General features: G+C 35.3%; 1 protein-coding gene across 3 annotated transcripts in view; it reads left to right on the top strand.

Annotated features, from left to right (window-relative positions):
• The window catches only part of LOC109264672 (protein FRA10AC1), a 37,902-nt gene that overhangs the window by 632 nt on the left and 15,630 nt on the right, over nucleotides 1-21,640 (top strand). The window contains exons 1-11 of one of the 3 annotated variants that reach the window (XM_019445121.2): nucleotides 85-183; nucleotides 371-434; nucleotides 2,206-2,282; nucleotides 3,616-3,711; nucleotides 3,838-3,883; nucleotides 6,222-6,298; nucleotides 7,587-7,670; nucleotides 8,259-8,343; nucleotides 17,396-17,441; nucleotides 19,921-20,034; nucleotides 21,580-21,622. In XM_019445121.2, coding sequence (XP_019300666.2) covers nucleotides 2,206-2,282; nucleotides 3,616-3,711; nucleotides 3,838-3,883; nucleotides 6,222-6,298; nucleotides 7,587-7,670; nucleotides 8,259-8,343; nucleotides 17,396-17,441; nucleotides 19,921-20,034; nucleotides 21,580-21,622 — 668 coding nt within the window. In that variant the 5' untranslated portion in view covers nucleotides 85-183; nucleotides 371-434. Of the gene's footprint in view, nucleotides 1-84; nucleotides 263-370; nucleotides 435-2,205; nucleotides 2,283-3,615; nucleotides 3,712-3,837; nucleotides 3,884-6,221; nucleotides 6,299-7,586; nucleotides 7,671-8,258; nucleotides 8,344-17,395; nucleotides 17,442-19,920; nucleotides 20,035-21,579; nucleotides 21,623-21,640 lie in introns of those variants that run through there. The other 2 variants (XM_019445120.2, XM_019445122.2) reach the window with 2 other exon arrangements.

Below are 21,640 nucleotides of genomic sequence, written 5' to 3'. Positions count from 1 at the left end.
CACGAGGTCGGCGCGCCCGAGGACGGTGTCATTTAAGTGTGACACGCGGCCGAGCCGGACCGGAAGCGGCGCCCAATCGGGACCCGTAGAAAGAGGCGGGGAGCGGGCGGCGGCGGCCTTCGCTGCGGGGAGGCTGCGCGGCGGGGGCGAACCGGACTGGCCCTGCAGCGGCTCGCTCAGGCCGTGCGTAGTCGCTGCAGCCACCGGGAGAGGGGAAGCGACTCCCGCGGGCGTACTTGGCAGAGCAGAGAGGAGCGAAGGGGTGTGTGATAAGGGCCTTGAGTGTATTTGGGGCTGGCTAGAAGGACCTCCAGAATTGTTCCTCATATGCTACTCGTTGATTATCTTTTGGTTGTTTTTTTGGTTCTAGAGAACACCCGGCGTCTGCCGTCTCGAATTTCTCTCGGCCCTTGTCATTTGATTCGTTACCCGAAGTGAGTGAGAGCTTTTCAGTGCAACCACTGATTTGAGATGAGTATGGGATGGATGAAGCCGCCAGAGGGGGGAAAATGGGAGAGGGGGAACAACGGTAGGAGGTGGTGTCGCGGGCTGTGGGGTCAAGATGACATTAATAATAGTCAACATTTACAGGATTTTACCATAGTAGACTCTGTTCTAAAACTCTTTATATGCGGTACCACATTTAACGTACAGTCCTATGAGATAGGAGACCGGTGCTCTTATTAGCCGCGTTTCATAGAAGGGGGAAAGAGGGAACTGAGGCTCAGAGAGGTTAAGGAACATGCAGAACAAAAGACAAATGAAAAGTTCAGAGCCAGGATTTGCACTCTGGTAGGTTGATGCCAGAAATACATCTCTAAGCTCCACACAATGGTTGACCCTCATCAAGATGTTTGGAAAATGAGGACATAAAGGGTGAGAAGTTGCTGAGATGTGGTAAGACAGCTGGAGCAAGGAGTTGACATGATAAAGGGTGGGAGATCCAGGTGATAACAGATGTTAAGGGAGGATAGAGTTGGAACTGTGGCCTTCTTCTACCCTTTACCTCCAACCTTGGCTAGCACCTTCCTCTTTAGAATTTTGTGGGACAGAGAAGAGAGGTTTTCACCCACACACCTAAGTTTGAAAATGGAATCATAAAAATTCACAAATATGTAAGATTTAAGGTTTACTTGATGTAGACACCTTATTTAGCAGATGAAGCCCAAAGAGATAAAGTAATTTATTCAAGGTAGCCAGGACTAGAAAGGTATCTTGTCTTAGGTCCAGTGCAATAAAGTTTAGGGAGTTCTTTCCTTTTTGTCCTGCTGCACTTGTAATAGTGAATATTAAAGTTTAAAAATTTCGATATGTCATCTGACCTGGACTAATTCCTTGTAGCCATATGAATTGAGTATGACCTCAAAAGTCAAATAATCCACTGATTCCCCATTAATGTGTGTTCCAAATTCAGTGTAATGCTGAAACCAGAGGCTTCTTCAAGTACAATTGAGTGACAATTGAGATCTTCCTGGATTTCTAAGAACTTCAGTTAAAAAATGAATTGGAACAAAATAAAGTTTACTAGACCAAAGGGCAAGGTTGTTTACTTTGAAGAAACTAGGAAATCTCAACATATGTTGTAAAAAGGCAAGTTTTAATGAACTGATAGTGTACTCTTCACAGAGTAAGTCTAACGGAATATAATAATCAGGGTAGCATATTCCATAAAGGCAAATTGGAGTAGTTGAAATCGTGGGCTTAAGAGTCAAGTAGATCAGCTTAGCCACTTATTTGCTCTGTGACTGATTTACTTAACTTTGTCTTTGATTTCTTCATCTGTAAAGTGGAGATCATAGTTCCTAATTTATGGAATTAGAAGCAGTGTTTGTTAAGGACCTACCATAATGTCTGGAACAAAGTTGGTGATAAATACACTGAATCAGGTGAAGCATCCCTGAATCTTGTGTGCGGTCACATGGCAGGTTCTATAAAAAGAACCTCGTTTTCAGTGAAGAGGTCAAAGAGTAGCTTCCCTGGTTGGCTTAATAGTAATTAAGGTGGAAAATGTTGATTGATTCATTTTCTGAAGGGTAAGTCTGTTACTTCAAAGTGAATGAAAATTTTAGTTGGCTGGTGAACAGTGATATACCCACCATGATCCTTTACAGTTACTACAGCTTTTAAAGATAACTCATTTTTGAACTGTTTCCTGAACTATGAGCAATTTAGGTTCTAGGTAACTGACTTCATACTTCTTTACAGATGCATGGTCATGGGGGCTATGACTCTGATTTTAGTGATGATGAACACTGTGGTGAATCTAACAAAAGGAAAAAAAGGTAAGTAATTTTTTATTGATCTGTGTTTCAGATCCTTTCCAGGTTGAGATGACGTATAAATAATACTGAAAGTTTCTGGATTATGTTTACCTGTGAAGACAACGATGCTCTACTCAATGAATTTTTGTTCATTAAACTATAATGAATTGACTCGAGAATTTGAGAACAGTTAATGTGAAAAATAAGAAAATGATGTTTATGCTGTGAAGAGATTTATGGAAGTGGAGGTGGGGGAAAAAGGAGACCAAACAAAACTTAGATTTCTCTGTTGCATCTATTTTTCATGCAACTGTTCAGGTCTTTTTACTTGTGAATGTCATAGCTAAGTATGGGCTTAGTTGGAGGTCCCTTTGCAAGTACTTGACCTCAAAATGAAGTTCATGTGGAGGGTAAGACTGTGCAGTTTTATGGTTTTGTGAATGAGCAGACTAAGTGTTTAAAGGAAGGAGCTCATGGAAGTTTTTATTGAATTGGAAGGGACAAGAACTGTCAGCAAATAAAGCCTATGCTTTATGACGACTCTGCATCCGGTGATATTGCTGTGTTTAGGTGCATTGTTTTCAGCTTTCAGTGGTTAGAAATTGATTTCAACTGTTAACTTAGAAGTGATTGACTGATCTATATTAACCAAACTTATAAAAGTTGTTTTACTATTTCACACCGAGAGCAATACGTAAGGCATACTGAATGGAACTGAACATTTTTGTTGGGTTCAGTATTCATGGGTGACCAAAAGAATAGAAATGATTATAACAAATTATGTTGTATGGTTCTTTATGTTTTTAAGATTTTTCACTTAAAAGTATTACTTTGTAAGAATAGAACTTGAGCAAATCTAGCTGAATAGTCTGTACTCTTCAGTTATATCTATCTTTATAACTAGGGCTGATCATCTGTAGTCTATATCATTTATAATCAACCCTTATTCTTTTTATATTATTGGTTACCAAAAGCATCAGTATCTCTACAAACAGGAAAATTGTGGCGCAAAGAGATTAAGTAACTTAATCTCATTTAAGATTAAGATGGTGGAAAAAAAAAAAGATAGTGAATGACAGAGCCCAAATTTGGATCCACGAATGTAGGTGGTCTAACATCAGAACCCATGCATTTGTTTGTTTCACCTTCTCCATTTTCTAAGTATTAAATAAAGTTAAGATATTAATTAAGTGATTTAAGGAGACCTAAAATGTCTCATTAAAGATCAGTGAGTCATTTTTAAGTTTAGACTTGAAATTTTAAAACATGTTCCAATTAGGAAAATAAAAAGAAACAAGAAACACCCTTTAAGAAAAATGAACTCTTTTAATAATTTTTCTTCTTCATAAACCAGGACAGTTGAAGATGATTTACTGCTCAAAAAGCCATTTCAGAAAGAAAAACATGGAAAGGTGGCCCATAAACAAGTTGCCGCAGAATTGCTGGATAGGTGTGTACTTCAGTGTAAATGTCCTTTTTTGGTTTAAGATGTTTTTGTAAACTCAGGGACTTGGGGGATTTAATTGTATTAATTAGAATATAGAAATTTGAATTTGCTTAAAATTTGTCTTAACAGGGAAGAAGCAAAAAATAGAAGGTTTCATCTGATAGCTATGGATGCTGTATCCTTTTTATACTTCTAGATTTTTATAACAAATAGAATATTTTTAAATCTACTTTTCTATTTCATAAAATCTTGTGAAGTCAAATAGACCTATATTATGTTTTTAAAGGTAAATGTTTATTGATGTGCAATCTTGTCATTTATACTTTTGAGTACAGTTCTCTTTTATTGATACATAAGAAAGATTTAGAGACAAAAAAAAAACGTATTAGTAATGATCTATAAATAAGTTTATAAAATAGTCCATGAACTTGCAAATATTTTTCCAACCTGTTTTTGTCTGGCTCTCAAAATTTCTCATTTTAATACTGTTTTATCTTTAATCTCATTTTAACTCTTATTCTCTTACTACCTGGTTCTTGGCTATGGAAGTTCTTTATGTGTCTAAAGGTAGATCTGTCTGTGGACTGTCCTCAGGCCTGTAGTTGCTTCAACTCTAAGGCATGACTTGGGGCTGTCTTTAAGCTCTTTCTTGCTTCCCTATTATAGTCATGTCTCACCTCAACTTTTTGGTAAAACTGTGGCTTATTACACTAACTGCTACCACTATCCATCCATACTACTGTTTGGAATATTGGGAGAATGAAAGAGAGGTCAAGCAAGACCTGAAGTATTTCTGGATGTTTATTACTATGGGCAGGATTAAGAGGAGACCATGGCAATTAGATACATCCCCTATCTATTGACGTCTCTTTCACTTTGTTATCATTCCTAATCCTTTTCTATAAGTTATAGAAATCCTCTTATCACCGATTTATTTATTCCTCTTATCTTCTAATCCAATATCTCAGCTTTCCCATGGATTTATTCTCATCTGCCACTTGTTCCTTTAACATTTCGGCATCTATTGTGCCTTCGGTGACACCACTCTTTTGGGGGTATTGGGGCATCTAGTTACAGCCTGGTAAGAGTGAAAGTGTAGGTCCCTTTTCTGGCATTGGTGGAGGTGGGGCCACAGTTATTTCTAGAATTTTTGGCTGGAGTAGAGTAAGCGTTGTCTAAAGTTATCTGTCTTGTTAGATTTCCTCTCTCTTGGTTATTCAGAGAGAACAGGCTTTTGTTGGGACTTTCCTTGTCTGTGCTTGTTGACATTTCCAGGTTGCCAGCTTCTTCACTTCCAATTCTGAGTTCATGAGGCAAAAAGAAAACCTGGGGAACTTACCGCCGTGTCAAACCATGGGTCTTGAACTCCCTAGCTATTAATGGATTCTCCTCCTCACTTTTAGAGTCTTTTTATATTTGTTTTAGATATAATTTCCAAGGTTTTTAGTTGTTCTTAATGAGAAAAATAGGGAGAAGCACAACTTTGCTCCATCTTCCTGGAAGCAAAGTCCCACTCAGCACCTGTTTTTATAAATAAAGTTTTATTGGCACATACCTGTGTTCTTTCATTGAGGTGTTATCTGTGCTTATTTTCATGCTAAAATGGCAGAGCCAAACAGTTGTGACAAAGACACGTTTACAGGTGACAAAGAGACCATTTATAGAAAAAATTTGAAATAGACCAAAAGCTGGAAAACCCAAATCTCTGGATGTCTGGATTTTCTCTTTTTTCTTTTCTGGAAGGTTAACTGCTTTATTGCCAGCATCATATTCTGATTCAATATTCTATCAGAACACATTGTAATGAATAAGGTCATTATTTATCTTTGATATAATAGGATGTAGTCAGACAGTATTATGGATGAGGTTAATTTTATTTGCATATTCGGCTCTGGAGAAAATACCTTTGAACTTTTTAAAACAGGTAAAACGGTCATGTATCTTGTTGTATTGTGTTAAAAATAAACATGACTGAATTCTTTAAGTATTAAAAGAAATATAAAAAAATAACATTGTTTTTGAAAGCTTAATGTTAGGATTTAATATTACAAAAGTTGTATCTTCTATTTTAGAGGCTTTGTCATTACTGGAATAACTAGATCTTATAAGAGTTAAATTGTATTCCATATCTTTAATTTTGGACACTATATTTTTCATAGTATTATGTTAAATATTGATGTGAGGCTGTATGTATTTCAGCAATAGGGACAAGAAGTTTTCCTTCTTCCCAGTTGGAGATAATATTTTATCACAAGAGTAGTATATGCTTGAAAAATGTTCAAAACAATATAAACAGTATTCAGTAGAAAGTGAAATCCTTCTACGCTACAGTGTTGACTCTTAACAGTTTAATATTTACCTTTCAGATATTTTTTAATTCATAAACATATATAGTATGTATTTACATATTTAAAAAACTAAGTAGATTCACACTGTTTGTCTCTACTTACTAGTATGTCATGGACACAGAACAACTCCTGAACAAATAAAATCCTTAATTTTTTGCATTTCAGTATCAAAGGCATACAAAGTTTGTAAATGACTATATTTTGTACTATGGTGGCAAAAAAGAAGACTTCAGGCGATTGGGGTAAGTGTCATGAAGTTTACATAGAATGGGAGGAAGATACGGATGTCTTTAAAGACCCACAGCTACTGTGTCTTCTGATTCTGTCATTCTCTCCTGCTCTCCATTCCAGTTTCCTTATCATATCCTGAAATGGAGAGGCTATCCATAACTTTTGGCTAAGTAGCTCATCATGAAGCCCATTATCTGGCAACAGGCCTCAGGTAGCCTGCAGAGCCAGATCTGCCTCAAACAGTAACAGGATATGTGAGGAATACTCCGATGCCTGATTATGCAGTAATTTTTTTTTTTTTTGGTAAGGATTTTTGAGATCATTAACTTTTTAGACCTCAGTGTTTGGGATTGCTTTTTAAAAGGTAGCGCAAACAGGAAAAGAAACAAAAACAAAAAGCAACTCCTCCCTGTAGTTGAGGCTCTTCTATCAGAGCCTTTTCATGGTGTGTGTTTTTTTTCTCTGACTTAATAATTTTCTGAGTTTGATAAAGCCCTAAAAAACTTTGTATTATCTCATCTACCTCAAATTTATCTCCCCTCTCACTTTAGTCTGTATTCCCCAACAATCCCTTGTTCTACCCCCAAACTGTTAACACCTTTTTTTTTAAGTTTATTTATTTATTTATTTTGAAAGAGAGAGTGGGGGAGGAGCAGAAAGAGAAAGGAGAGAAAGAAAGCCAAGCAGGCTCTGCACTGTCAGCACAGAGCCTGACACAGGGCTCAGTCTCACGAACCGTGAGATCATGATCTGAGCCAAAATCAAGAATTGAATGCTTAACTGACTGAGCCACCCAGACACCCCCAAATTGTTAGCATCTTAAAAATATTATCCCCTTTCTTCTGGTCTGCCGTTACTCACTCTTTCTAGGAAGCTGTAGTAAAATGAGGTATGGAAAACTCTTCCATTTTTTAAATTTGATCTCTGTGGCATGGTGTTACTGACGTTTTAGATTCTAAAACTTACTTTCACTCATTTTTCCTTATCCACTTAGTGTTTATTTAGATTTCTCAAACTATCTTTGGTAATTTAGCACCATTTGTATAATTGAAACCAGTACTAGAGACGGATAAATGCCTTATTCCTTTAACTTGTTTGTGTAGCAGCCCTCTTTATCAGTGTCTTTTGAAAATACTGAAATCCTTTTTATAAGTTTATGAACATATATACATATTCACACATAAAACTGTATCTTCATGTATTTATACTCAGCTGTTAAAAAATCTCACAGAACTGTTTAACCTCCTAAATTTGACAAATTTTGTGTTTATATTAAGTTGAAATAGTTTTATTTTCCAGGGAAAATGACAAGACAGACATGGATGTTATACGAGAAAATCATAGATTCCTATGGAATGAGGAGGATGAAATGGACATGAATTGGTAATTTTTGCCACCCAACACATAATACATAAACTGTTTTAGTCCTGTCTCTCCTGCTTCCTGTTTTCTTATCCTGTCACCTGTCCAGGTCATTCAGCCCCTGCGTGGAGGAGTTCTGAGTGGAAGACATAAAAACATGCCTTGGAGTAGTATTAAGTTTGGTTTGGTTCTTTTGGTAATTTTTAGCAGTTTTTACTGACTTGTCATTGCTTGACTTTGTCTTGAAAATACAGTTTATTGCATTTTTAGTGTATTGTTTGTTGTTCCATAATGTGCTTCTTTTTAAATTTTTAAAATATCTTGGGAAAAAGTAATACCTGAAAGTAATACTTGAAATGCAAACATAACAAAAGACAAAAAGTGAGGAGTAAGGCTCCCCTTCTCTGACTGGCAGCCTTGCAGTTGCCCTCCCTGAGAGAGCCACTATAAATAGTTAATATTCAGGTATTCTATGCACATGTAACGAATAGGCCTCTTTTAAAACATTAATATTTATATCATATGTGTTATTTATTGACATTGCTTCCAAGTAGTAAACTGTGGTTGAATTTCTAAATGCAAAAGATTTATATATTTTTATGGATCTAGGGAGAAGAAACTTGCAAAGAAATACTATGATAAATTATTCAAGGAATACTGCATAGCAGATCTCAGTAGATACAAAGAAAATAAGGTATGCCTCCCAAGTATTTATAGAAGGTTCTTATTTAAGTACAGTATTATTATTATTATTATTATTATTATTATTATTATCATGCCCCACATTATTCTTTTAAAGGTGCTAATTCAAGTCTAGGTTGAATTAGTCCTGCATCTATGAAGAGTCATTTGGACCGTTTAACCTCTACAGCTATGAAATTTACAAAGGGTCTCTTAGTCAAGGGTCTCTTAGTCAACCTTTGTGGACTGAGGCATGAATAGTCTAAGATTAAACACAAGTGGCTACTGGATCCTGTTTCATCCTGACTCTGGCCTAGAGCCTCTACTGATTATAATGAATGATTTGACACTGCAGAATGATGTCTTGTCTCACAGATGATGTTTGAAATTGATAGACTTTTTTTTTTCAAAAAAATTACCATCTGTAAAGAGGTAGATGCACATCTTCTTTTATATAAATGTCTGTTCTAGTAGAATTAAATCTTACCAGTGCTAATTAGTAATGGCAGATTTCTGTTCTCACTGCATCTTACTCTAGTTGATATTAAAGTGATTTTTATTCCTATCTCAAATTTCACATTTGTAACTAGAGAAGGTGACCCAGGAACAGATGATGTCAGTTTGAAATGGGTTGGTGGGGGGTGGGGGGGAGGGAATGTTGCATAAATCTGTATGTTTTGGCTAGTGTGCATTTGTATTAAGAAAGATAATCTGTTTAAAAAGTTGTTTTAGGTTTATTTATTATACGAATTTCTTTTTCATTTAAATAATTAAATCTCAGAATCATGATTGGTTTAATTTTTTTTTCAGTAGTGGCTTTAATATGTGAGTTGCTTCACAGTATTCTTATAGGTAACAGTATCTGTTTTTACAAACCCTTGTTTTTTTTTTACAAACCCTGTTTACAAACCCATGCATGTCATATATCCCAAAGATTTCCCCAGTTTCTTAGGAACTAGCTCTCCTGTCTGTACTAGTTCTTGATCACATTAAATCCAAAAGGCATCACAGCAATTGGAGTTACTCAACTGCAAGTTGAGTATGAAATATAAATCTTTCTAAAAGCACATAATAAAGCAGCTTTTTCAATGCTGACTCATCTGTTGATTGTTTTTCAGTATTTAGTAAGGACTGGGCAAGGTGTTGTGGATTAAAATGTGACTGCCGTTCAAAAAAACCTATAGTAATAATTGAGGGGAGAAAGTGTATATAAATCAATGTTAAATATTTGTATTCTCCATTTAAAAAACACAGTATATTACTAGAAATCATGCTTGAAAGAGGATAGTCTTGAAATAAATTATATTTTCCTATTAGAACATGATGAGTAGTTAGATATGAAGGTAAATCCAAGTAAGAAATCAGAAATAGGAAATCTGGAGGGAGACAGATGTGTTGTTTTTTTTTAAAGACTTAATTTTTTAGGGGCAGTTTTAAGTTTACAGCAAAATAAAGGGGGAAGGTACAGAGATTTCCCATATACCCCTCACCCCATACACAGGGGGATCTTTTCTAGGAGGAAAGATGACTTTTTTTGGCATACCACATTTGAGGTTCTGGAAAATGTTAAAAGAGTAGTGCCTTTGATTTCCTTACTAGGATGCATTTTCTCATAGTTTTATTTATACAAAGACAGTGTTTTATTGATTTTTAAAAAATCAGCTCCTAGCTCAGTGCCTAATATATATAATAGATGGGGCATTTTTAGTGAACTCCAGCTTTTGTCCCACACACCTATTCCCTTCCTTATTACTTCTTCCCTTTCATCATTGAGAATTTGGTTGGATCATTGCATCAGGATTAGATTCAGCTGGAAGGACTGAAGCACTCCTCCATAACACTGGCTTAAAGGAGATATAAGTTTATTTTTCTCCTACATAGGAATCCAAGTGGATGGTCACAGACTTTGTGTTTTCAGGAAGTTAGGATCTGTCTGTCTTATTACTTGCATGTGTGATCTCTTTGTGCTAGCGGGTAGAGTAAGAGGCAGTGGCTCAGCACCAAATCCTTAGTAACTAACTAGTAGGACATACTGTATTTGTTACATTTTTTATCCCCCTATAAGATTGTAACCTTCCTGATGACAGACAGTGTTTTTAAAAAAATTTTTTTTAATGTTTGTTTACTTTTGAGGCAGAGACAGAGTGTGAGTGGGGGAGGGGCAAAGAGAGAGGGAGGCAAAGAGTCCAAAGCAGGCTCCAGGCTCTGAGCCATCAGCACAGAGCCCAATGAGGGGCTTGAACTTACAAACCGTGAGGTCATGACCTGAGCCGAAGTCGGACACTGAACTGACCGAGCCACCCAGGCACCTCTGACAGACATTTTAATAATCATTTTATATCTTCAGCAGAGTTCCAGGCCCAGTAAGTAGTTGCTTAATAATTATTGAATAGATTGGGACACCTGGGTGGCTCAGTCAGTTAAGCGTCCAACTTCAGCTCAGGTCATGATCTCACGGTTTGTGAGTTCAAGCCCCATGTCAGGCTCTATGCTGTCAGCTCAGAGCATGGAGCCTGCTTCGGATTGTGTGTCTCCTTCTCTCTCTGCCCCTCCCCCACTCGTGCTCTGTCTTTCTCTGTCTCTCAAAAATAAATAAATGTAAAAAAATTTTTTTTTTTTTTTAAATAATTATTGAATAGATTAATGAATGGAAGAAAAAGTTGGGAAACTTATTTTCATTTGACTGTGCTTCAGTGGACATCCTAACATATATGTTTTATGACAAGCAATCCTCACATACATGTATGGACTTAAAAGTAGAATTAAACAGACTTATTTTGAATGCTTTATTTTTTTCCTAGACTGGAGAGATTTTTTTTTTTTTGGGGGGGATTTTAATGAGAATATTTTCAAATATTTTGAGCCCTCATTTGCATTTAAAATACAAAATTGCCTGATTCAAGTAATAGGTGATTAAAAAAAATAGGCAAAGTTAAACAGGCATTGAATACTTCATCTGAATTATCTTATTATAGCAACCTATAATATTGGGGTTTTTATTCATACAAAGGAAATAAATAGACTGAGAAGTTAAGAAACTTTCCAAGGTCACAGAGCTAGTTAGTGAATGGTAGAGCTTACATTGGGTCTGTATGATTCTAGAGCTGAGCTTTTAACCATTACAGTAAACTGAATAGAAAACGAAATAATTTACTATAATTTCAGGAAATTAACATGTGAATATGAAAGATCTTAAAAAGGCAGTGGAGAAAAAACATTTTTTAGCTAAAATACAAAGGTATGTTTAGGAATCTGGAGGGAAGTTTAATACCTTTCCACTTTAGGGTCCAGAGGGTCCCATTTCTCTTTCTTGTTCATTACTTTGCCATTGCAGTGAGGAAAGAGCCATTCATGAATGAATGGTTGTGGTTGTGTTCTAATAAAACTTTATATGTAAAACAGGCAGCAGGCCTGTGAGCCATAGTTGCTAACCCCTGGGGTAGTATGTACCAGGTACTATTCTAAGTACTTTATGTGTACTATTCCTATTTAAACCTCTTAAACCAAAGAAGAAAGAACTGTGTTATCTCTGCATTACGTATGAGGAAACTGAGGCACAAGAATATTTAATACCTTGTCCAGTTATAACCTGTTAAGCGGTGGGGCTAAGACCTAAAACCTGGATAATTCAACTCTTTTGCACTATAGTATATTGCTTCTTTACTGTACTATAATCTCTTTTTTTTCTGTCAATGTCATAAAATAATATATATATTTTTTATTAAAGGAGGCATCTTGTGGCCTAGCACCTGTACCTTTTAATAAGTAGTTTAAAAGTAAAGATTGTTCAAGGGGCACCTGGATGGCTTAGTTGGTTAAGCATCCGACTTCGGCTCGGGTCATGATCTTGCAGTCTGAGTTCGAGCCCCGCATCGGGCTCTGTGCTGACATCTTAGAGCCTGGAGCCTGCTTCGAATTCTGTGTCTCCCTGTCTCTCTGCTCCTCCCCAGCTCATGCTCTCTCTCCTTCAAAAACAAATAAAAACGTTAAAAAAATTTTTTTTTAAAGTAAAGATTGTTCCTTAACATTGTTCAAATATATCTTTAAATAACTGGAATCCTATATGGAGAAAAAAAAGCTATCATGTTTAAAATTAAGTTTGCTTTTTTTTAACTCTTTATTTTAATCACTTGTTGCTCATCACAAGTTTACTCCCCATCATATGTTTCATCTACCCACCCCCACCTCCCTGCTGGTAACCATCAGTTCTCTATAGTTAAGAGTCTCTTGGTTTCTCTCTCTTTCTCACTTTCTCTCACTCTTTCTCTCTTCCCTTTATCTATTTTGTTTCTTAAATTCCACATGAGTGAAATCATATGGTATTTGTCTTTCTCTGACTGACTTATTTCACTTAGCATAGTAGTCTCTAGCTCCATCCATGTCATTGCAAATGGCAAGACTCCATTCTTTTTCATGGATGAATAATATTCTAGTGTGTGTGTGTGTGTGTGTGTGTGTGTGTGTGTATTTTTATATAACACATCTTCTTTATCCATTCGTCAATCTATGGACACTTGAGCTGCTTCCATATTTTGGCTGTTGTAAATAGTGCTGCATAGGGGTGCATGTATCCCTTTGAATTAGTGTTTTTGTATCTTTGGGTAAATACCGAGTAGTGTTATTGCTGGATCTTAAGGCTGTTCTATCTTTAACTTTCTGAGGAACCTCCATACTGTTTTTCAGAGTGGCTGCACCAGTTTGCATTCCCACCAACAGCGCAGGAGGGTTCCTTTTTCTCTACATCCTTGCCAACCCTTGTTGTTTCTTATGTTTTTTTATTTTAGCTATATTGATAAGTGCGAGGTAATATCTCATTGTAGTTTTGATTTGCATTTCCCTGATGATAAGTGATGATGAGCATCTTTTCATATGTCTGTTGGCCATCTGTATGTCTTCTTTGGAAAAATATCTGTTCATGTCTTTTGCCCATTTTTAATTGAATTATTTGTTTTTGGGGTGTGGAGTTGTATAAGTTGTTTGTTTTTTGGACCAACCCTTTATTAGATCTGTCATTTGCAGATATCTTCCCCATTCCATAGATTGCCTTTTAGTTTTGTTGATTGTTTCCTTCACTGTGGAGAAACTTTTTATTCTGATGTACTTCCAATAGTTTTTTGCTTTTGTTTCCTTTGCCTCAAGGGACCTATCAAGAAAAAGTTGTTATAGCCAATGCCAGAGAAATTATTCCTATTGCTGTTTTCTAGGATTTGTATGGTTTCAGGTCTCACATTTAGGTCTTTAATCCATTTTGAATTTATTCTTGTGTATGGTATAGGAAGTAGTCCAGTTTAATTCTTTTGCTTGTTGCTGTCCAGTTTTCCCAATACCATTCATTTGTTGAAGAGATTGACTTTTGCCCATTGGGTATTCTTTCCCACTTTGTCAGAGATTAATTGACCTTACAATTGTGGGGTTATTTCTGGATTTTCTATTCTGTTCCATTGATCTATGTGTCTGTTTTTGTGCCAGTACCATAATGTTTTGACTACTACAGCTTTGTAATGTAACTTGAAGTCCAGAGTTGTGATGCCTCCAGGTTTGCTTTTCTTTTTCAAGATTGCTTTGGCTACTCATGGTCTTTGTGGTTCCATACAAATTTTAGTGTTATTTGTTCTAGTTCTGTGAAAAATGTTGTTGGTATTTTGATAGAGATTGCATTCAATGTGTAGATTGCTTTGGGTAGTACAGACATTTTGACATTTGTTCTTCCGGTCCGTGAGTGTGGGATGTCTTTCCACTTCTTTGTGTCCTCTTCAGTTTCTTTCATCAGTGTTTTATGGTTTATGGAGTACAGGTCTTTCACCTGTGTCTATTTGGTTAGGTTTGTTCCTAGGTATCTTATTATTTTTGGTGCAGTTGTAAATAAGATAGTTTCTTAATTTCTCTTTCTACTGCTTCATTATTGGTGTACAGAAATACAACAGATTTCTGTACGTTGATTTTGTACTCTGCAACTTTACTGAATTTATCAGTTCTGGCAGTTCTTTGGTGGAGTCTTTCAGTTTTCTATATGTAGTATCGTGTCATCTGTAAATAGTGAAAGTTTTAATTTTTTTCTTACTGATTTGGGTGCCTTTTATTTCTTTTTGTTGTTTGCAGTACTATGTTGAATAAAAGTAGTGAGAGTGAACACTCTTGTCTTATTCCTGACCTTAGTTAGGGGAAAGGCTCTCAGTTTTTCCCCACTGAGAATGATGTTAGCTCTGGGTTTTTCATATATGGCCCTTATTGTGTTGAGATAGGTTCCCTCTAAACCTACTATTTTTGAGGGTTTTTTATCATGAATGGATGTTATACTTTGTCAAATGCTTTTTCTGCATCTATTGAAATCATATAGTTCTTATCCTTTCTCTTATTGATGCGATACATCATGTTTGATTTGCAAATATTGAACCACTATTGACACCCAGGAATAAATCCCACTTGATTGTAGTGAATGATTTTTTAAAACGTATTGTTGGATTTGTTTTGGTAGTATTTTTGTTGAGTATTTTTGCATCAATGTTCATGAGAGATGTTGGCCTGTAGTTTTCTTTTTTTGGTGGTGTCTTTATCTGGTTTTGGTATCAGGGTAATGCTGACCTTATAGGGTGAATTTGAAAGTTTTCCTTTTTGTATTCTATGCAATAGTTTGAGAAGAGTAGGTATTAACTCTTCTTTAAATGTTTGGTAAAATTCACCTGTGAAGCCATCTGGTCCTGGACCTCTGTTTGTTTGGAGTTTTTTTGATTACTGAATCAATTTCTTTGCTGGTTATCAGTCTGTTCAAATTTTCTATTTCCTTCAGCTTCAGGTTTGGTAGTTTATATGTTTCTGGGAATTTATTCATTTTTTCTAGGTTGCCTAGTTTGTTGGCATATAGTTTTTCATCATTATTTGTATTTCTGTGGTGTTGGTTGTTATTTCTCTTCTCTCATTTGTGATTTTATTGATTTGGGTCCTTTCTCTCAGTTTGGCTGGAGATTTATTAATTTTATTGATTTTTTTTCCAAGAACCTGCTCCTGGTTTCATTGATCTGTTCTATTATTTTTTTAGTTTCTATATCATTTCTGCTCTAATCCTATTATTTCCTTCTTCTGCTAGTTTTATGTTTTATTTGTTATTTTTCTAGCTCCTTTACGTACAAGGTTAGGTTATTTATTTGAGATTTTTCTTGCTTCTTGAAGTAGGCCTGTATTGCTATAATCTTCCCCCTTCGAACCGCTTTTGCTGCATCACAAGGTTTTATTTATTTTATTTTTAAATGTTTATTTATTTATTTTGAGAAAGAGCAAGCAAGCAAGGGAGTTGCAGAGAGAGGGGGAGAGAGAGAATCCCAAGCAGGCTCGAACCCACCAACAGTGAGATCATGATCTGAGCTGAAACCAAGAGTAGGACAGTTAGCTGACTGAGCCACCCAGGTGCCCCATTTTGTTTTTTTATAAAGGTTTTTAAACTGTTGTGTTTTTATTTCATTTGTTTCCATATACTTTTTTCAGTACTTCTTTTATTTCCTGGTTGGCTCATTCATTGTTTAGTAGCATGTTATTTAACCTCCATGTATTTGTGGTCTTTCCAGAATTTTTCTGGTGGTTGACATCTAGTTTCATAGCATTATGGTCAGAAAAGATACATGGTATATGACTTTGATCTTCATGAATTTATTGAAGCTTGTTTTGTGGCGTAATACATGATCTATCCTGGAGAACGTTCCACATGCACTTGAAAAGAATATGTTCTGCTATTTTAGGATGCAGTGTTCTGAATATATCTGAATATATATCTGTTAAATCCATCTGTTCCAATGTGTCATTTGAAGCCATTGTTTCCTTACTGATTTTCTGTTTAGATGATCTGTCCATGATGTAAGTGGGGTATTAAAGTCCCCTACTGTTACTTATTACTGTATTATTATTGATTAGTTCCTTTATGTTTGTTATTAACTGTTTTATGTATTTGAGTGCTTTCATGTTGGGTGCATAAATATTTACAATTGTCATATCTTCTTCTTGGATTGTCCTCTTTATTAATATATAGTGTCCTTCTTTGTCTATTGTTACAGTCTTTGTGTAAAATTTTTTTTTTTAATGTTTAGTTTTGAGAGAGACAGAGACAGAATGAGAGTGGGTTAGGGGCAGAGAGAGAGGGAGACACAGAATCCAAAGCAGGCTCCAGGCTCCGAGCTGTCAGCATAGAGCCTGATGTGGGGCTCGAACTGAGGAGCTGTGAGATCATGACCTGAGCTGAAGTCGGACACTCAACTGACTGAGCCACCCAGGCGCCCCAACAGTCTTTGTTTTAAAGTCTGTTTTTTCTGATATAAGTATTGCTACTCCGGCTTTCTTTTGACATCATTTGCATGATAAATGTTTCTCCATCCTCTCACCTCTCACATCCTCTCACATCCTCAAAGCATGTGTCTTTAGGTCTAAAATAGTCTCTTGTAGGCAACATATAGATGGGTTTTGATTTTCTATTCATTCTGTCACCCTATGTCTTTTGATTGGAGTATTTAGTTCATTTACATTCAGTGTAATTATTGATAGATATGTATTTATTGCTATTTTATTACTCATTTTGTGGTTGTTTCTTTTGTCTGATCCTTTCTCATCTTTCTCTCATAAATGGTTTGCTGGTTTTCTTTAGTGGGATAGTTGGATTTCTTTCTCTTTATTCTTTGCATATTTAATGGTAGTTTCATTTGTGGTTACCATTAGCTTTATGTATAACATCTTTTATATATTGCGGTCTCTAGTAAGTTCATGGTTTACGTTTGAATCCATTTTTCACTCCTCTTCTCCCTATGTTTTAGGTATATAGTGTCATATTTTACATAGTTCTTTAAGTCTTCAGGTTGATTTCTGGGGTATTTAGGATAATTGATAGTTATCTAGTAGTATTCATTGGACAAGGTGAGCCTAAGGTCCTCCTATTCCCCTGCCATCTTCCCCTCCTGGTGAATTAGATTTGCTTTTTATGTTGGTAAATATCATTATTTCAGTTATTGGCTCTGTGTTTAGATGTACATACAATTTAAGTAATGTTTAAATTTATCCTAACATAAATGTAATTTTTTTCTCATTAGTTTGGATTTAGGTGGCGAGTAGAAAAAGAAGTAATTTCAGGGAAAGGTAATTCCTTTTTGAAATTTTACTTTTTAATAGGATGAGGTTATTTTGTTATACTATTGAATTGAAGTCATTTGGTAAGATTGTTCCTGATTTATACAATAAATGCTTATCTATAAAAGTAAAATTACAGACAATGTATTTGTGATACATTAGCAAATGTCAAAATATAATGCTTTAAAGATTTTTACCTCTAGAATTTTTGCTTTTAGAACATTTGATAAGAGTATAAGTAGAAAATGTTTATTTTTTACAAAACTTTTAAAGTTTATTTATTTTGAGAGATAGAGTGCTTGAGCAGGAAAGAGGCAGAGAGAGCGGGGAGAGAGAGAGAGAGAGAGAGAGAGAGAGAGAGAGAGAATGCCAAGCAGACTCCACACTGTTAGTGCTGTGTCCAATGTGGGGCTCGAACCCATGAACCGTGAGATCCTGACCTGAATTAAAATCAAGAGTTGGACACTTAACTGACTGAGCCACCGAGGCACCCCAAAAATGTTTAAAGAGTTAAAGGAAACTAGTAAAGGATGAATACTTGAGTTTTTCTTTTTATTAACTTTTGGAAGAATGATTTGGTATTATTGTATTTCAGTCTAATCACATTTTGAAAGTAGAGATTAACTATCACTTTCAACCAAATGGAATTTTTGGATAGGCTAGTTCTTATTTTGGGATATCATTGAGACTGAGACCAAATATTTAGTCTTACAGCAAAAGATCAAACATTTGGGAGGCAGTTATTAAATGCTTTTTTAATGCATTTTTGTAATCTCCTCATAAGTCTCTGAAAAATTAATATCTTTATCCTATTTCATGCTGTAAAGTTACCTCTTTTTTGATAATTGCATTTCAAACTGTTAATGCTTCTGAAAACTGCATAGGAGCATTTAGGAAATCATTTTAAACCAATAACTTAAAAACTTTAAAAATAAAGGTTGCATTTTAGAATGATTAAACTTTGACACCACCCTGTGGATCATTTCCATCTTCCATAAATTCGATGTCTGTGTGAAGTGTAAAACTGGATATGCAATAAAACAAAATTAAAGAGTAGGACTTTTTTTTTCTTTAGATAAAGGATCAGCCCTGAAGATACTCTAAAGGAGAAGGAAAAAGAATAAATTTAAAGCTATTTTTAACTTTTCTTAGTATTACATTTTAGTTTATGTTTTTACCTAAACAATGAGAAATTTTGAAATGTTTCACAGTTTTAAAATTTTGTACTTTTATTAAGTGGAATTTTCAGGTGATGGTAAGTAATACTGCTTTAAAAAATTAAAGGGCTGGGGCGCCTGGGTGGCGCAGTCGGTTAAGCGTCCGACTTCAGCCAGGTCACGATCTCGCGGTCCGTGAGTTCGAGCCCCGCGTCGGGCTCTGGGCTGATGGCTCGGAGCCTGGAGCCTGTTTCCGATTCTGTGTCTCCCTCTCTCTCTGCCCCTCCCCCGTTCATGCTCTGTCTCTCTCTGTCCCAAAAATAAAAAAAAAAATAAAATAAAATAAAAAAAAAATTAAAGGGCATTCTCTAAACTAATATAAGTGAAAAAAGGATTGATTGGTGAGCGAAAGCTATTGCTATGATTTAGAATTATAATTTGGTTGCCATTTTAACAATAGAGCCATTACTAAACATGCATACATTTCATAATGTATTCACTTGGAATGAGTGAAAAATGCCAATTTAGAAAAGTTACAGGTTCTTTGGACTGATAATTTTCAAAATCCATTTTGATAATTTCTTTTTAATGAAAAGTTTAGATTTGTTCCTGTTGGTGCAATTACTTTTTTACTGTACAAATAAAAGGTTCATTCTGTGAAAGGAAATAGTAGTTGGGTAGTTCCTTTCATTTTTTCCTCTTGGATTGTCAGGATCAGTCCTTTTATGCAGAATGTTTTCATACACAGCAGATATGTTGTGTTGATTTTAGAGTCAAGTAACTCTAAAACATAGAACATTATTATTCTACTTAGTCATTTCATCTCAGAGTGCTACCATCTAAAACGTGCTTTAAATGCCATTTTATGCTGGTATTTAAAATAGATGGCATAATGTTAGAATTTTAATCAATTTAAAAATTATTATTAAATATTAAAAGGGATTCGCCAACATATAAATACATGTATTATGGAAAATATATTTATTCTTTTAGGGTATTATTGAGTATACTCTTTTAGTACTTCCATTTTCCAAAGTAGAAGATTCCCTAACAGGGAGTTAGTAAAACTCTGATCTAAACAGTTTATCTGTTGAGCAAGAATTCTGTGACTGATTTTTTTTTAAATACTTTCTTTAGCTCTTTGATTTAATACTTATTTACACATTTGTTGAGCATACTGTAGTTATTACACTCAGTTATTTTTTAATGCTGACTTGCTAGAACTAGAATATATGTATGTTAAATTTCAGGAGTAATTCCAAATTGATATTAATATTCCAGATTAAAATTGTTTCCAACTATCGTAGCTAATATTCCTTTCTTTTTCACAGGCCAGTTTTTCTGTGGAAATAAATGTTGTGAAGAAAAAGAAGATTTGAAGAGTTGGGAAGTTAATTTTGGTTACATTGAACATGGTGAAAAGAGAAATGCACTTGTTAAATTAAGTAAGTTGATTTTAGGTGTTATATAATTGCTTTCTTCAAAGTTTATCTAATTGCTTAGATTTAAAAATATATAGGCTAATTTAAGGTTTAATTAAAAAATTTTAATGTGTCTTTCTGGAAGTGCTCTTTTTTCTGAGAGCTTCCCAAAGTGATAGATAACTTTTGAGGCTAAAATTTTTATGTGGTCACTATTATGGTGACATTTGGGTGAAACAGTTCTTTTTTTTTTTTTTAATTTTTTTTTTTTTAAACGTTTATTTATTTTGGAGACAGAGAGAGACAGAGCGTGAATAGGGGAGAGGCAGAGAGAGAGGGAGACACAGAATCTGAAACAGGCTCCAGGCTCTGAGCTGTCAGCACAGAGCCCGACTCAGGGCTCAAACTCACGGACCGCGAGATCATGACCTGAGCCGAAGTCAGACGCTTAACCGACTGAGCCACCCAGGCGCCCCTGGGTGAAACAGTTCTAATGACAGATGTAAACCGATAATTTGTAAAGTTAAGACCTCTTCCCATTAACATGAGTATGTCACCAGTGCACAATGAGATGCAGAGTATCAGAAAAGTCAGCATAAAATCTGTTACCTAGTAGCCATATTGTTACGGTGTGGACAATAAATACACTCTCTTTGTGTCAATAAGGAAAAAGATTTAGGTGGGCATAACTGTTTGTGACATCAGTCTTAAAATCTTAAGGTTATACCCCAGAATACAGCAACCTCTTGTAATATGCATGTTTTAGAATCTTTCATTCTTTCTCTTTCTCTCTTTCTCTCTTTCTCCCTCTTTCTTTTTCTTTCTTTCTTTCTTTCTTTCTTTCTTTCTTTCTTTCTTCTTTCTTTTCTTTTCTTTCTTTCTTTCTTTCTTTCTTTCTTTCTTTCTTTCTTTCTTTCTTTCTTTCTTTCTTTCTTTCTTTCTTTCTTTCTTCTAAGCTACTCTTCTGTGTCAGCTTCTTCTCCTGTCATGTTAATTACCTTACCTAAGTAAACTCCTGGCAATTTTCTGCCCACTCCATATAGAAGTCAAGAATTTCCTCATGTGCTACTTAATGCTCACCAGTGCAGAAGTCCCTCCTGGAAGTACTCATGGGGACAAGTCAGCTGGTATGAACTGAAATTAAGTATAAGTCAAAAGAAGAGCCCACAACTGGAACTTTTTGAAATGCTCTTTTCTATTTGAAAACTCTTAGAGCACTTCAGACCAAGTGACTATACCCAGACTATTGTTATTAGATACTTTTGATGTGAGACACACATTAATGCTGTGTATGAAACAGAGTTTGCTTTTAGAATAAATTGACAGCACTTTTTTTAAAGCAATGTTAGAATATTTAAAATTTCTCAAGCATTCTAATACCATTTTTACTGTGCATAGGCATTTTTTGAAGTGGAGAGAATCAGATTTTTTTTTCAGAGTTTTGTCTCCCCTCTTATAGTAAAGGGATATAAGGAAGAATGAGAATGTATGATATTAAAAGTACAGTAGCAGTACAGTTATTCAAATTCAGCCTTTCAGTGGTGTCACTTTTTTATTTTTATTTTTTAGGATTATGCCAAGAATGTTCCTTTAAATTAAATTTTCATCACAGGTAATATTATCTTTTGAA

Source organism: Panthera pardus, unplaced genomic scaffold (assembly GCF_024362965.1).
Source record: "Panthera pardus isolate Hobbes unplaced genomic scaffold, ASM2436296v1 HiC_scaffold_22, whole genome shotgun sequence".
NCBI classification, from domain to species: Eukaryota; Metazoa; Chordata; class Mammalia; order Carnivora; family Felidae; genus Panthera; species Panthera pardus.
Note: the sequence above shows the minus strand (reverse complement) of the source record. Positions and strands in the feature narration are given on the sequence as shown.